General features: G+C 39.3%; 1 protein-coding gene across 1 annotated transcript in view; it reads right to left on the reverse strand.

The window, feature by feature from the left end:
- LOC139455045 (uncharacterized) overlaps positions 1 to 16485 on the reverse strand; it is an 87329-nt gene extending 70844 nt beyond the window's left edge. Inside the window, exons 1-2 of the mRNA XM_071236629.1 lie at positions 16475 to 16485; positions 15402 to 15463 (exon numbers count right to left, since the gene is read on the reverse strand). Coding sequence (XP_071092730.1) covers positions 15402 to 15463; positions 16475 to 16479 — 67 coding nt within the window. The 5' untranslated portion in view covers positions 16480 to 16485. The remainder of the gene's footprint in view (positions 1 to 15401; positions 15464 to 16474) is intronic.
- Between the last annotated feature and the right edge of the window lie 1735 nt (positions 16486 to 18220).

An 18220-nucleotide genomic window follows, 5' to 3' on the forward strand; every position in this document is an offset into this window, starting at 1 on the left:
CTATGAAGGGAGAACAGGATCCGCTGCTACCAATTACGATAGGGAGCCCGCCATCGCTGCTTGCATCTATATTTATTATTATTATTATTATTATTATTTATTATTATTTATTATTATTTATTATTATTTATTATTCCACCGATTTTTGTACCTGACCTAGCAAAATAACCACTGGCTCGATTTTGTTTTTGGATATCGTTTTTAGTTGCGGCAATGTTGGATTTTGATTTTGATCATTTTTGTCACCGAAATTTTACTTTAAAGGTGATATCTTGTAAGGTTCTCAACAGAAACTATTGAAAGTTTACATGAAGTTAGTGTGTCATATGTACCTCATTTTTTGTTTTTTGACTTTGGTCATTGGTCAGTAATTTGGCAGCTATATTGGATTCAAGGTTTTCACAGTGTCTTTTGGTTACCTGTCTTCAAACGCAAACAAATACGAGTCCACAGAATGAAATGCTTCCAAACTTTCTGAGAATTGTCTCCATACATAACACATCAAACAATGTTAGCCGTTTTTGGATATCTGTCTTAGTGACGGCCCAATTGGATTTTGATTTTGATGATTTCTTTCACCGAAATTTTTCTTTATATAAACATCATATCTTGTGAGTGTCTTTTGCAGAGTGTATACTACCCTCGAAGATGGGGGTTAGAATTGGTCTTCAGCAACCCATGCTTGTCTGAAGAGGCGATTATCGGGATTCGAACATTGTCTGGGTGGTAAATGGGTTTAAAACACTCTGGTTATCTCTGGCACACTCCAATTTCGTAGCAGAGATGTCCTGCAACAAACGGTGACTATCTTTTGAGGGAGTTGGTACAAGCTAACCCTTTGGGGATTCGAACATGAAGATTCGAGGGCGGAAATGGGTTGAAAACTCACTGGGACACACGTGGTGATGTCTCGCAAGTGGCTTTGGTACAAGCAAACCATATGCAGATTCGAACATGGACGGCGTCTGAAATGGGTGTAGACACGTCAATGTCGTAGTGGCGATGTCTCGCTAGTGTTTCCTTACTTTTGACGGCGTCGGTACAAACAAACCATTTGGGGATTCGAACATGGACGAGGTCGGAAACGGCTTCTGCACTTTATCTGAGCATTGCAATAGAAACCCGGGGTCCTGGCGAACTCAGAAAGCTAATTCGTTTGACTGCAGCTCAATGCTTCCAAACCTTCTGAGAATTGTCTCCATACATAATACATCAAACTCTGGTAGCCGTTTTTGGATATCTTTCTTAGTTACGGCCCTATTGAATTTTGATTTTGATGATTTTTTTCACCGAAATTTTACTTTTAAGATCACATCTTGTAACGTTCTCCACAGAAAATATAGAAAGTTGACATGAAGTTAGTCGGACATATGTACCTCATCTTTTGTTCTTGGTTGCATGCTAAAAGTAAAACCGCTTGTCGGTAATATTTGATTAATATTTGGGACACCACTGGAACACGCCAATTCGTAGCGGCATGTCAGGTGACTATTTTTGGATGGAGTTGGTACAAGCAAACCCTTTGAGGATTCGAACATGTTTAAGGTCGGAAATGGCTTTAGAACAGACTTGGACACCCCTTCACATGACAATTTCGTAGCGGCGATACCCTGCAAGTGGTGCCTACATTTGACGGATTTGGTTCAAGCAAACCCTTTGAGGAATCGAACATGGACTTATGTTAACAATACTTATTATTAAGTGTTACTTATTATTATTATTATTATCTTGTGCAATAATTGCACCTGCTGTGCATTTGTGACACATATTTAAGTACCTTGAAATCTGGTATGACCGGGTCTAGATTTAGTGTATGTTTCATACAGACAAACAGATTTTTTTGTTTAAAGGCCAATTAATCTATGGTACAAAATACATTCACATAATATTAATCTAAGAGTTACTTAACTGATATTTTTTGTTGTTGTTGAGAACACGTACAATTCTGCAATATTTATCATTGTATCATTGTTGGATAATTGACAGAATCTTTCTTGACAAAAATAATGATTAACTGTCTTTGAGATATACATTTCCCGCCGACTTGCATAAAGAGGACAGTTGTATGTAACATGAAGTTCATCCGCAATTACATGATAGTGTTTACATGAGACGGCACCATCCTCAATATTAGCAACACCACTACGAACAAGTTGAACACCAAGAGTATTTTGTCCACATCTAAATTTAGTTATTAGCCTTATATATTTACAATGCTTAATATTTGATAAATATTTTGCGCAAACGATATACGATTTATGTAGTTTATAGAATAAGAGGGTCTTGCTGCTAACAAGCATGATAATCTTGAACCGAACAATCTTTAACTCTTTCGCTGAACATATGTACAGATAATTCTGTATTGACCCAAAATACTGCCATGGATATCTGTTTGGACTCATTTGCATTATCTTAAGTCACTATTTAATGCATTTTACATAATAACTAGTATGAAGTGGATACCTGCCACATTCACCATAGGCCACTGCATATGCAGTTATGTAGCCTGTGTGAAGTAAAACATTATACATTTGCGGTAGAAAAATTCAATCGTGTTCCATTTTTGGTATCCCCAAATCTCAGCACCGTACATTAATATCGGAACAATTTCTTTTATCAATTATAAAAAAATGCTTCCCTAACCGAAATATCATAACGTCCTATAACCATTTAGCTGACCAAAATGCTTCGCTTACTTGCTCACATAATGTTTTACATGCTTTAGTCCAAATTAATTTGGGAGTGAAAATTAATCCGAAATGTTTATAGGCATTAACTGTTTTCATACACTTACCGTTATAATACCATCTCTCATTTTTTGACAAGGGTCCTCCCATTTTGAACACAATACTTTTATCCTTCTCAGTATTAATACCTATACCCAATTGATAAGAGTATAAATATAATTCATCAAGACGTTTTTGTAATTGTAATACACTGTCAGTAACACGCATTAAATCGTCGGCAAACAATAGGGTAATTATATTTCACATTTAAAATGAGATAAAATGACCATCCCGGAAGCTACTTTCCAAACGTATAACTAATTCGTTGATAAACAAAGAAAACAGTACTGGACTAAGAGTACAACCTTGTCTTACCCCATATGAACTATCAAAATACTCAGTAATTCCCTTACCATAATCGTATGTTACAGTTGCTTTTACATCATTATACATACTCTGAATGATGTATAATGTTTCATACACTCCTAAATATTCGGTCATAGGTAGATGGTTGATTGTCATATTGACAAAGAAATAACATTTATTTCGATGCTTCGGTGATAACACTCGTTAGTAGCCAGCACGAGAGTGAAGTAATTGGATACATATTGCTGAGCATGGCCATTACCAAGTGTTCCATGTTCCCAAGATTTTAGTGACGCACAACTGAATATCTATCAGGTTTTAATAATTGCATAAATGGAGAACAATTTATTCAAAAGGGTTGTGAATATAATGTGAAACTTTGATATTACACAACGGAGGTCCAAGATGTTCAAGTACATGGGGATCATGGTGTGGACATCTTTTAAGCTGTACACCTTTTCATAATCAAATGACATCACAGTTACGTTTCTAAAGAACAAATAGATATGTATGGATGTTTAAGGAAATCATGACATGTATGTTGCCATAAGAGGACACGTTTTGAGATTCTATGATTCATGTCTTATTGTCTTGCTCAACTCATCGCTGAAAACGTTTCTACTCTTATCCTCCGTTTCAAGTAGAGAGCGTACATTGGGTCACTTAAGGAAACTACGACATGCATGTAAAGACGAACGTTCGAAGATAACGCTAAACGTGAGTAAAGGTATAGTGCGGTCATTAACGCTAGGCTCCCAGGCAGTCCATCTTTTAGTAATGCAAGACTGTGGCTCTTATCGCTATGTTAGTTAATAATTAGTCATCTCATACGATTTATGTCGTTATATCAGTTGTGGGCACTTCATCTTCCTTAGAAGACATACAGGCAACCATGCTGTCCAAAAATGTGATTCCTGATAATTTAAACATGTTTTGATCCCTTAATCTGTTTGCATCCAAACCTTATTTAGAAATTGTTAGAATTTAAACGTTTAAGATTCTAAATATACCCATAACCCAAAAACGAAGATTACCAGTTGTATCTTGCTCTGCAACCAACAACATCAACACCAAGAGCATCCAAGTTAAAACGTGTCGGTCCACATACAATACGTCTCTACAATCCATGACTCTTGAATGCTGCTGTATTTATTAAAGCAAACTAATAATTCATAATCCGGAGAATCAAGTACTTACTATCTGATCCCTTAACATTGAACTAAACATTTCTCATCTGGCCAATGCTTGATTTCATTGCCCTGAAATGTCCTGATCTCTTTCAGGAGTTGAATATAACGATTGCTACGACAGTAAATTTGTTGCAAATGTACATTTGTTCCTCGTATTGAAAAGGAGGGGGTAACTATTAACTATTGTTATTGTGAGATAATAAGTTATAACCTGGGGGCCTCAGGGTTGCTTATTTAAGTTTTGAGAAATTTGGAATTTGGAAGTTTTGCCAAAGGTAGGGGGACTAATGTAGTGTGTGTTTGTGTGTATTCTTTTTTAATGTTTTTAGATTTTTAAATTAGCGGTCATATTGATTTTATAGGTAATTATATGCGACCCGGTGAGTCTTTTTTACCATAAGAAACCGATTTCTTTGAAGAATTGTGCATCTTTTAGCGGATTTAGGAGTGTTTGCAGTGGTAGTTAAGGGTTGGTGTCTTGTTTGCTTTTGGAGTGTTGTTCTGTGTTGTTTGTAGTGCATGCAGTGTAGTAGTACCTTTTCTGGTGTTTCTTATTGGTTGCAGTTTGTGCATTTACCGCTTAACTAGATTTCATTGTGAAATGAATCCTTGTGCGGTGTCGCTCGGGTCTCTTACTTTATTTCCGACACTGCTCGGTGTACAGTGTCAATGCAGTCTGTGTTTTGAATAATTAATAACCCGAATATTTCATACTCTTGTGGTTTGAGGCCACACTCATATCATGTATGGACTTGATGTTTATTATCTCCAAAAGTTCGCAATCTTTGTCATGTAATGGAGGGGCCATGGGATAGCCTAGTGGTTAAAGCGTTCGCTCGTCACGCAGAAGACCCGGGTTCCATTCCCCACATGGGTACAATGTGTTAAGCCCATTTCTGTTGCCTCCCGCCGTTATATTCTTGGAATATTGCAAAAAACGGCGTAAAACAATACTCATTCACGCATGTATTGAAAATGTTTTTGAAATTATGATTTTCAAACATTTGTGGAATTTATAAGTTCACTCAGATATTTCTCATGTATTTATGATCATTTTCCCCCGCAGTAACTGTAAACATCTAGTTGTAAATATTTAATGATACCGTCGGATAGCTTCTGTTCATCACTTTAGTTTGATAATTACATCTTCAGTATGAATATAACAGCTAGGTTGTTATTCGTTTTGAAAAACACGTTTACCAAACACGTCATACTATTGTATTCCCAGGCTGTACAGGGGAGATTGTCCTCTCGTTTTGATAACATGCGTAAATGTTCCATTGATATCTTATTGGGAAGTTCGTTACTTCATATAGGATATTCGTGTAAAATGCATAAAGCAATATTAGTGAGTGAGTGAGTTGGGTTTAACACCACTTTAATTGTATTCCAGTTGTATCGCGTTGTGTCAGCTTAATGTGGGAGGAAAGCCCGAAGTGATGCAGGTGTCAGACGTTTACCACTTCAAAGAATCCCACGAGCACGGGTATGGTGCTGACAAACCTAGAACCATAATCGGTGCGAACCGGGATTCGAACACACAATAATAGGTTTCTGGCGTGACCAAGGGACGCAACTCTGCGCAGCGAATCGTGTCGCCTTAGACGACTGGGCCATCCGTGCCCCCTTTAACCTCTGTCACACACTGCCGTGTTTCCACGGCGTTGTGTAATTTCTCAGAGCGCCGTGGGATCGGATGAATTTTCTGAAAAACGTTGCACTTGTATTTAATTTTTTTCACAAGATGGAGATGTCACGGCTTCCTTACGTCGACTGAGGCGTTTCTACGCAGCGCCCATTGGCCTGCTACCGCGTTCCCACTGAGTTATAGTTGGCGATTGACTACGCTGTCAAAGAGTGCTCACGGAGTGCTAGGTGTTGTCACTGCGCGTCCACAGCGCGTACACTTCGCTGACGGCGTGCCAAAACACTTGCGCATTGCGTGAAAGGAGTTGCCCGACTTGCTGGCGTACAACAGTCATAGTGAAATGAGGCTGACAAAGATGAGAAAGCATTAATACCATTTTTAATGGTGTTGGCTCACAACGCACTGGCAACGCCCTGTAAACGCCATGCCAACGCTGATGAGCGCAATAATCGCCGTGGCAGCTCCATGTAGTCGCTCTGAGAGCGCAGTAAAATAAAAAAAACACTCCATGTAAACGCCATAGACGCGCCATAAGGACCATTAGAGACATTGCTAAGGACTCCGTGAGGTCTCCGAGCAAGCGACGCCGACTACCACTGCGTCCGTACTGCGATCATGTGCGTCCTTGGTGCGCGCCCACAGAGCTCATACGGAGCTGTAGGAGACCGTACTGCGCTGCTGCGGCGACCCTACGGCGTTTCTACTGACCACATTTCAGAACGCATTTAAGCGACGGTTTGATTGGTCGGATAAAGGTCGTTCTGACGTGACCCGTAAAGGGATGTCCTCAGATCTTAGTTTAGCGATAGCCAGAACTAAGATCTGATTTTAATGAGATTTAAGTTTCATCAAACGTCTTTGCAATGTCATATTTATCAGTTAATATTTCATGGCCATCTTCAAGATGATAAACCACCAGAATGTGAACCTTTAACCTTGATTGTTGGCATCATGTTCCACTTCTTTGTCATGAGTGTACGTTAATGTATCTTTAATACAAATGTCTTCCAAACTGTCATCAATCTTGTCAAGGATTGGCACAATATATTTACACTCAATTTAAATGATGAACTGTATAATTATTTTTCTGCCTTCGTTCTACATTTCCTAGCCTATTTGCAATCATTAGTTTACGAATTTGGGGGAAAGCAGAGGACTTAGGAATAATATCATCATCTATATCATTCGGTTTACCTGTCACAACTGAATAGGGCCAGGGACATTGACAAATCTGTCAGATTTCAATTTGTCAGTACGAAGTGTTACAAGTCGTTATAAATACTTGCATGTGTGAGTGATAGACCAAGTGCAGCATACGTTCCCGTTGCAGGATGTAAATATGTGAAAGACGTGGAAATGTACAAGGAGCAAATTGTGAAGGTTATGTGTAAAAGAAAGTCGAACTGCAACAGCTGGAAGGTTGCATTTTAAAGGGACAAAATAGAAGCGCCGTCAGTGGCTTCATCACCAGGGTCCACTTGCAAAGAACCATCTCAGCCCTACAATTATTGAAAATCCTTAAGATCGCGATCTTAGGCTTCGGCTACAATCGCCATCCACTTGCACAATACACAAAGCGATAGGAGGCTAAGCTCATTGTAAGCTACAATCGAAACTTACAATTGGTCTTGACCAATCTTAAGTAGCTAGAATCGTTGTAGTCCGTGACATAACTGCAAGACAGGGTATGTTTCACACAAACCATCTGTTGTACGTTCAAACATTGACTCTTTATATTGTTAACTTAATGATTCGAATTGACACTTCAACAACACGAAGAATGCACCACAGATTTAACGTCAGAAATATCGTTTATTGGTAAAGTAAACCACATTACTATCGAGTTGATAGCAAAAGTACTATTCTCACACGACTCAATGCTGACAGAAGTGTGAAAGAACAAAACCAAGGCAGGAGAAAAACTGCAGTTGGAGTTGTCTGCAGATGATTAGTAATGCCCGTGGAATAACTCAAGAGGATAATCTTAGTTTATACTTTAGATGGGAGTGGTATCCCTTTGTACAAGCCCGTAGCGTAGAATCAACCTCGCCCAGTGTATTAATGTTGTAGAATCGCTGAGCTCCACCTGTATTTCTTTTTGGTCACATTTGTGTCAGTTATTTTGTCTTGAGTTTATCATTAATTTAATCTATAAATACATACAAGTGCAAATTCATACCTGTTTAAATATATAATCGATTGGGGCAGAGACGAGCGGTTTTAAGATATGAATTTAAAAGAAAACAAACATCAGCATTCATCAAACAAGCAAATACACATGATGAGACATTTGAAATTTGTGTAAAATAGCCCATAAATAGCAAAAGTAACATTCACACATTTTAAAAATAATTATCAATATAATTAATACCCAGTGAACATATATTTAACAGTCGAAACATTATTTATGATTCTTATTTTCCATTCATGCATTCTTTAAATCCCCCGTATTTCTGTTTTGAAAAAGTATTCATAACATCGTTGTTTATAGCTGCGAAACGAAAACATGAAGGATATGTTAAGGATTTTATGAAAAGCTCCCCCAAATAGATGACGATCGTACATTTACGTATTATTATTATTATTATTATTATTATTATTATTATTTACAGATTAAAATAAAAATGCAGCAAAGAGGGTTTGGGTGATCCTGGCACAGTCAGACTGGTTAGGTTCATCATCAGCTCAGGGCCCATGCGCCCTCTACACGCAGCCAAGACAGCGAATGGGACTTCTCCCAGGAAGCGTTGCCTAGTCCAACCCATCCAGGATTTTTCGGAGAATGAGAGGACTCCCCAACACTGCAGCCTTCTGCATTACCTAGATTGGTAGCAAGCCCGGGTACTCTCCCAATGTCAGTCAACAGATTGAGAGGTACCAAACCTAGGGCACCAAAAACAATGGGGAGTCGGACAACTTGGTACTTTGGATGCAAGCGTGACATTTCGAAAGCGAGGTCCGCATATTTGCCATGTTTTTCCTCAATCTTGTCTATTATTATTATTATTATTATTATTATTATTATTATTATTATTATTATTTTCATAATAATTATGCCACTAAATCTTGAGCCAAATTTGTTTAAATATTTCTCTCGTTGCAATATAAAACAATTCAATAAATCACGACAGTATCAATCCCGAACATATATATGCCAGTAATCGCTTCCTTCAAATAATTGGAACCTTTCTTAAAACTGTGAAAAGTTCCACTTATTGTATGCGCAGCAAGCTTTGTGCGTTTGCAGACAGGTGTAGACTGGAGTCGAATTCAAGATATCCGTACCTCCATCGTTGAAGATTTTAATCTTAGCTAAGATCGCGATCTTCAATTCAGTTCAGTTGAATTGCATGGTGATTGTAACGTTGATTGTAGCCGCCTAACATCGATTGTGACTAGCATTGTTCTGTGAAAGTGGACCCTGTAGGTGAAAATGAATTGTTCTGACGAATGTCTCATTTATTCGTATTTTCCAGGTATGTCGGTTACACTGACTGCATATCAATAACATGTTCCTGAGTCCAGTGCAATTCCATTGTGTTAAGTTCATAGACCTGCTCAAGGAGGATCGTGTGCGTGTGAAAGGGCCACTTCCATGCACTGTGTGAAAAGGAGTAACCTCCGTTTCAGATGGTTCAAACGGATGTTGAACCACCACAGGAGTTGCCAAAGAAAAGGGACTCCCAAATGTTGTGAGGAGAGCAACACCCTGGATTATTTCTTGAGATGAATCAATATCTTGTCGTGGCTCAAGTGTTCTTTATGGTAGTGGTTCCTCAGTCTGGTGGGATGACGAACGTTGACAATGTAGCGTTATCTGGGCTTGAGTTACACAAGATATCGCTGTTTGGCAAAAGGTTTAAGCTGATTTAGATTTAGTAAGAGGGCCCGGGGCGGAAGAAGAACTTGGAGCTGAATATATTGGACAAGTAGTAGGTTTTGGATGTGCAGGAACTACTTTCTTTGCTTCAAAATATGATATGTGCATTTTATCTTACTGATTTTGGTCTCATGTTCACAATTTGGACAAGATTTAGATGATGCCAGATACGCCCCTTTGCAACTGGCAGACTTCAAATCATAAATGCATTCGGAGCTCTCGTGAGACCCCCTGCAGTGTAAACATATAGTGAGTGAGTTGGGTTTAACGCCGCTTTTAACAGTATTCAAGTTATATCGCGGCGTGTCAGCTTAATGTTGGAGGAAAGCCCGAAGAGATGCAGGTCTCAAACGTTTACTACTTCGGTGAAACCCACGAGCACGGGTATGGTGCTGACAAACCTAGAACCATAAACTGTACGGACCGGGATTCGAAACCACAACCATCGGTTTCTGGCGTGCACAAGGGACGCAACACTGCAAAGCGAATCGCGGCGCCATAGACGACTGGGCCACCCGTGCCCCCGCTACGATACAGATCGAGGCGGATGGAGTTCCCTGATCCAGCTAAGTTGTTTCTGAAAACCTGATTGTATTTCAACTCGACTTAAATCGGGGCGGTCGGGTAGCCTAGTGGTTAAAGCGTTCGCTCGTCACGCCGAAGACCCGGGTTCGAATCCCGACATGGGTACAATGTCTAATGTCTACATGGAACCAATTCATTCAATGCCGATTTTCAGAGAAGTCCTTCAATACTCGACTAATAGTTCCATCCGACTACCCTGATAATTGAGCGCCCACATTGATTGAATTGGAAGATACTTTTAGAGTAAAGATTATGTATAGAGAAATCGAAGAATCAAACTATATTAAACAAACATTAATATATAAACGTCCTTATCCTTTGACAAGATGCATCAGCTGATCAGCTGCATGCTTGGTTCACATTGTTTCACCTTGTTTGCCCCTAATTCTGATCGGCTTCATCAAGTGATGGACTTCAAGAACCTAGTCACGTACACCGACCGACCGCAGTGATTATATTGAAATATAGCTGTAAACAGTGTAAAACTCAACGTATATCCTCTCGCTTTAGCGTCACCAGCACAAATTGTATGGAGTGAGTGAGTTGGGTTTAACGCCCGCTTTTAACAATATTCCAGTTATATCACGGCGTGTCAGCTTAATGTGGGAGGAAAGCCCGAAGTGATGCAGGTCTCAGACGTTTACCACTTCGGTGAAATCCACGATCACGGGTATGGTGCTGACATACCTAGAAACATAATCGGGGCGAACCGGGATTCGAACCCACATTCATGGGTTTCTGGCGTGACCAAGGGCCACAACTCTGCACAGCGAATAGCGGTGCCTTAGACAACTGGGCCACCCATGCCCCCCGTAAACATATAGTCTTGCCAGTGCAAGACCTCGTACCATGTCGAAACGTCTGGCATTTGCAATACCTGAGAGGATTGGGAACATATATCTTCTACTTTCTAACGTGAAAAGGTAAGTGTTTGTTTATATAATGTTTGAATCATGTTTCCTGGTGTAACGCTTTACATATGTAACTCAGCTACAATGTCTTGTTCTGTCACATCTGAAAGACAATATGACTAGTCTCTAACAATGCTGCTACAAATGTTCAGTGTCGTATGCCCCCAAGACAACAACATGAGTGTTGACAAATTACAGAGTGACAGAACCTTGGTCGAGAAGGGGATACTTCTTCATCAGATGAAGAGGAAAGATGTCTTCTCTCCTTTGGTTTACATGAACTGAAGTGCGAGTTTTGAGCCACTGTATGATCATTATTTTCAGCAACCTTGCTCCCCATCTTCCAGCGATTTTCAACAAGGACGAAGTTACAGTGGAACCCAGGGCTATAAAGATGTTATACTTCAGAAATACAGACATAAATAGTTCAGAATTCTAAAAGAAATGCCAGGCTGGTTCGCCCCATGACATGTTTCTAAAGAAACCCAGAATTCAGATCTCCATATCACGGGAGTCGCCTTCTTCACAAAACTCTAGGCAAAAAATTATACTAATTTTGGTAATATGTTCATGGCATTTGGCATCACTTCAATAATAGAAGTTATCCATTCACAGGGCATGCCATGGCCAGACGTTTGCAAGAATCGGGACTGATCTACCACCCGTCTAGGTGAAGTAAGGTTCGAAGTGGTGTTTGGGGCGAAAGGATCACCTGTTGCTGGCGCCAGTGCCCTCAACCACCAGTTGCCCTTTTACGACAAGCAATGGGGTGATGGTGGCATATTCTACCCCAGATCCGCACGACAGAAGACGGTATCTGATGGACATGGATTGCCTTGATGTGAATTTTTAAAGGGCAAGTAATGTCAACTTAGCAACATTGTAGATTTTAATTCGTTAGGCCATATATTAATCACAAATGCTTCACCAAAATTAAATTAGAAAATCGGAAATAGCGTAAAAACAGACGATAAAGAAAAGACAGATAAAATCGTCCCCCAAACGAAATATTCCGCCAATGGAAATAGAAACCCACCACCAATTATTCTTCGATGTACAACTCGACAACAGTCATGGCCATATCCACACTGCCGTCTATCCCACTCACACGGAACAGTACATTCATCACTACATGTCAAACCTCAGATCAAACACACCATAATTGCCAACCTCACCGGACAGTCTCAGCAAAGAAATTCAGCATATAAAAAAACACTTTCATCGCCCTCAATGGATATCCCAGACATCTGGTGAAAACAAACATACGGCAAGCCCAAGAAACCCAGCAAAACGATCCCATTTCCAAGTCCAAACCAGCCCCATCACCCATCCTCGTCAGCATTCCAAGCCAATGCCCTACAAGTCACCAGATCGGCAGACTGCTCACCAAAACAGCCAACATAGACGTTACCTTCACTTCCGACAGGACACTGAAAAACATGTTACTCGACAACAGTGAAGGTCCCACCCAGTCCAACCCATACCCCAGAGGATGTGATATATGAGATATTTTACAACTGTGGACACAAGTCAGTGGAGAGACTTCACGCCACATAGCCACCAGAATAAAAGAACACAAGACAAAATATGACATGAAATCTGCCCTTTCGAAACATCTTATCAAAACTCCTGACCATCAAATATCCTGGCCACTAACAAAGACACTTCATACCAGCATCAGTCATTGGAAAAAGAGGAAACTTCAAGAAAGCATCGAAATCAATAGAAGGAAGTCAGCCATTAACAGAGACCAGGGTATCTACCTAACCAGTGCGGACTCCACTGTGCTATAACCACATCATCTACCACAATGGACATCTTGATCACCTTATTCCTTGTTACCAGTACACCTCCAGCGTACTTAATTAATACTCTCCTGTTAATCTCATTGGCTTCGTCATTATATGCTATCTTAATCCTATCCCATCGGCTTCGTCATTATATTGTTATCTTTGTACATTCATCCCACCATGATATACATATATAGTACTCTATGCACTTACTAAGTATACTCTCTGCACAGACCATGCCCCAGCCTGGGGTCGGTTAAAACAAGAATTGCAGTTAGATCCGCAATCTGTCGCAGATCTCCTGAAGCCAACAGATGCAATAGCGAATGCCAAACGAACTCTATTTCTGAGAGATGAAGAGCTACTCGAACACAGTGCCAAACATAATAAAGAAATCATATCAATACAAAAACAAATTCAATGAAAACTAAAACTCGCATTAGATATGTGTACCCTTCTTCCAAAGAGGGACAGGTCAGCCGAAATTGCTAAGACAGAATGCGACTTCTTCAACCCCTAAAGCAAACAACAACTTACTAAGCAACCACCTGATGAAGGAACAAGAAGTAGCTCTGAAACATTGTATAAAGAATATAAGAAGATGCTTTCCATAATAAAATGTCATATTTTGGAATACAAGTTCTTGATTTAGACTGGGCGTCAAACTTCCAATCACTGGAAATGTTCCCAAGGAGGATGCCCAACCACCATTAACACCTGAGATGACTTTGTCAGGAAGCAAAATAATATGTCACTGAGCAGTGGGTCATCGCAAACAAGTCACCCCAAGGGCTGGTACCCAAATTTGTACAAATTCATTGAGATACTGCAGTTTCAGGAGGGTGATGCTGCTATCACAAGAGTTAGTTTGACGCCACACGAGATAATTCCTCCAGGAGGGAGAAGAACAACTTTCCGCCAACCAAGCGCCAATTAACGATTATTACAATGACGTTTTACTTTTAGTTGGACTGTGAAAAATGTAAATTTGAGATGTGAAGGAACAACGTATCTACATGTATTGTGTACTTTTGTGTCACAAATCGTTATCAATGCATAATAAGCATCTGCCGGTCCCGTGCAGTGTTTGATATGATGCCCAAACTATAGGGATTATCACTTGGCCAGCTTCTGGACAAGCAAGACGTCACCGTTCATGGTACCCAATATGATTATATTAATAAAATGCTACATATTGTTAATTGATATTTTAATTATTCACAATATCAAGATCAGAGGAGACGTTGCACACATTAAACAATGTATACAGTGTTGTTATTTGTGTAGGATTAACATAAATATGAGAAATAGTGTATCTATTGTTTTTTTATTGTATACCGTGACTCATAAGCTCATGTCTGGCTGGCCGCACTTCATACACCTTTTGTCTCATGTGGATCAATTTTATATTGTACATGTTGTGCGTGTGATACTTTGATACACAGTTTACTATTTATACTACTACTACTACTACTACTACTACTACTACTACTACTCTTACTCTATAGTTGCTAAGAATCACACATCAGCCAATAAAAAGCTTTGTCACGCACCGCTAAATTTAGGCCACGCCTACCGAAGAGTTTTGCTTTGAAAGTCGATTACGGAGCGTGTGATTTCAGCACTTTCACTTGACCATTTATATACTTTCTACTAATGGAATGATTATCTCTCCTCGGCAATTGACTTAATACATATACAAGGATAATTGATATTCCAAAAAAATCGCAATTTTTTTTTTATACTTTATTTGCCTTTACGAAATATGGAAAGTAACACCTTACTTGCCAAAGGTGTAAAATAAATATATTCCTCAACCAGAAGCAGAAACGTGGCGGGACATTCGGGTTTGGGACGTCTGTCCGTCGTTATCATTTTATCTACTACGTAACTATCATACCATGTAATTTAATTGCCAAGGTTCACATGAATAAAATAAGAAACAAATATTTGCCAAGTCAACGCTACCTTTTCGTCATTTGTCAAAACCACGTCATTGAGTTTTCAGTAATTGAAATACATCACGGCTTGTCAACTTAAGGTACAAGAAAGGGCCAAAATGAGGTAGGTACAATGTAGGAGACGTTCACCATTTTGGTGAATTCTAGGAACTGTATACTGTTGACAGACCAACGATCATAATCTTATCAAGATGGGATTAAAACCAACCATCAGGGCGTGGCTGCAGGGCAAACTTGCACGGCGTGTTGTGGCGCGTGTTGTGGCGCCACGACCTGTGCCCTTTCAAAACAAGGATTAAACTGAAGTTGTGAGTGAATTGAAGTAGTGAGAAGTGTCAACATACCCAGCTTGGTGGAGGCCTTCCCGAGGTGGAAAAGCCCCAAGACGATGGTCAGCTGCCAAATCCTAAAAAGAAATATATGAGTTGTAATTCTGAAATTGTTTATTTCTTTGCACGGTAATTATGTAGACTAGAAGACGCCAGCAGAACATCTACAGCATTGACATATGAAAAAACGTTGTCCCCGAAGAGTTTCAATCAAAACTGTGGGGTATAATATCTCTAACTAAACGACAAATCATTGATGCTGTATCGCAACTTTTTAACTGTATGAGACAAACGTCATATGAGACCCTATTGCCAGTAGTTTCTTGATCGTACATAAGATTAGCATGCACACCCACGGAGAGATGACAACAGGTCATACTTTATCTCCCTCATTGTTGAATCTGACGCAAAATAGGTCCATATAATTACCACGAACAGCCGACGAAAATGAGCACACTTACGATAGCCGCCACTACGTCTTGATGTTATAACGCTACGTATTCACAAGCTATATTGTTGCCATACAAACACTGATCTTTGACCAGGCAAAATTGATTTCTGAAAATAGATCTTTTTGCGTTTTGAATAATGAGACAACTTTCAATAGCCTTGGCTTAATAACGAAATGATTGGGAGAGTACATAAAGATTCAAGGCCATCACAGTTGAGCGTAAACACGAGTATTTGGCCAAATATCGGGAGAACGCGAACCTTTGGACAAGTATCGCGTTCTTGCGATCTCGCCTTTTCGGACTTTTGAAATTCTAAGCATGTGTCGAAAGGTCGAGACCAAGAGAACGCGAGAATGTCTCATACAGTATACCATAGAAAGCATACAACATTTTTATTTCCGTGTTACCACACAATAACGTAATCAACGTAAAGTACATCACGAGAAGAAGCCAGCAAACTCCGGATATATAGAAATCAGATGTAACGAATAACCTCATATGACGAACCTAAACTTATTGCTGCTATGGTAGTTAAGATAACTGTAAATGTGAATGACAAATTTCCAAAGTAACAAACGTAAGTGAAATGAAAAGATTCTTGGCGAAGACGTACAAGAGTATTCGATGTCAACTTACCTCATGATTAACAGGCGACCCGACGATGCCCGCTAGTAAATGTTGCGCAGTTTATATGTACATGCAGTTCGATTAATCGTTACAGTCCCAAACTGTGACAGGTAAAGCATTCCCATTTTACAAGGACAGTATTAACATGTTTTGTATTGAGTTAGTTAACTTCTGAGAGACATCGATCAGACTGTAATAGGAAATTTGAAAAATTTCAAAAGTTTGAATGACAAGCTTCAGCAGATACAAATTTGAACGGAACGACAACTTAATATTGTGGTTTTGTTACCTGTCAATGTGTTAAATTGCCGCATTGTATAATATCCTTATATATCGACATTTTGATAACCATAACTACATGTTTATCAACGCCAAGGTTCATTGATGTTACTACTAGTTATGCACCACTGACTTCACTCTGTTGTAATCAGCCAACAAATAACTTGAAAATGGAATCTATTGAGTGGTTTAGTGATCGCCATTCAGACAATATATTGCATTATTGTTTTTATTTAACACAAAGAAAATAATATGTTGTATATCCAAGGTAACAGTCACATGTTGCGAAATGCGAAGGTTCCTGCGAAAAAAAGTTCCTTTTAAAAATATCTTTCACAGAATTACAAAAGTACTTAAAAAAGTGAAATAATTAATGTTCACAACAGCTGTCAACAGGAAATTTGTACTGAGAAATGTTAGGCAACATGACGCATCATAATATCAATCTCGTAACTCACCCAAGTACACGTGTCAATCTTTGAACGTGAGAAAACATTGTGATTGTATGACATAGCCCACCTTTTGCGAACACCTGATCGCTATTTCATAGTGATTCACCAACACATGCTCGTGATATAGTCGGAATCGTACAGTCGACTCTGCTTTTAGAAGAGATTTCTTATGAATATGGAAAGGGGTTTGTGGCTTTTATAAATATGGCTTAACGATGGATTAAGCCCCCAGCTAATTGACAGTCTTAGCATTTATGTATGTTAATGGAACCATTCAAATGTGATTTCACATTTCACTTTATGATCAGTTCACAAGAACAAACAAATAGAAACATATTTTATTACACATACTCCAAGTAATAGATTATAACATTTCCAAAACTAAGTTCAAAACTTTTCCTTCCATGCACGGGCCTCATCGAGTGTGCAATCAATGACGAAGTGCCCTGCAGTATACGGGTTCGAATCCCAGGATCGAGAAAAGTCAAACCATGGATTGCTAAAAGAAGTGAGTGAGAGAGTTATAATTTTAAGTCACATCGGCAATATTTCAGCCATATCGTGACTATCAATAGTTAAGCATAATCAATACAATTGGACTTATATTAAAAAAACTGCCAACGAAGGACAGTAAAATTACTAGACTTATCACAGAAAAGGTTATGAAACTAGTCCGGAATCATTAAAAAGAAAACACTATATATAACGATATAAGATAAAAACGGTTTATAGAACGCCAGCAATTGAAGTTAGATCACCATACTAGCACTGCAAACACGAAAACGTCGTTTTTTTCCGTATATGGTCATTGGACGGAAAAACGACTAAAAATTCATTAAAATTGATTAATTGGTCAGCGTCTAGAAAGTGTCCAGAAAAGGGTCGAGTTTTTCAAGCGTAAAATGGACGGAAAAACGATGCTTTTTGCTCCGCCTTGTACAACTGTTAACGGCCAATCAGATGGCGCTGGTCCCCCGACGCACGTGATGTCCAAGGCTACCTTTCGGAAGCTTTAGGTTTCGTA

The sequence above is a fragment of the Haliotis cracherodii genome, unplaced genomic scaffold (assembly GCF_022045235.1).
Source record: "Haliotis cracherodii isolate W230 unplaced genomic scaffold, xgHalCrac1.p SCAF_11, whole genome shotgun sequence".
In the NCBI taxonomy this organism is placed as follows: domain Eukaryota; kingdom Metazoa; phylum Mollusca; class Gastropoda; order Lepetellida; family Haliotidae; genus Haliotis; species Haliotis cracherodii.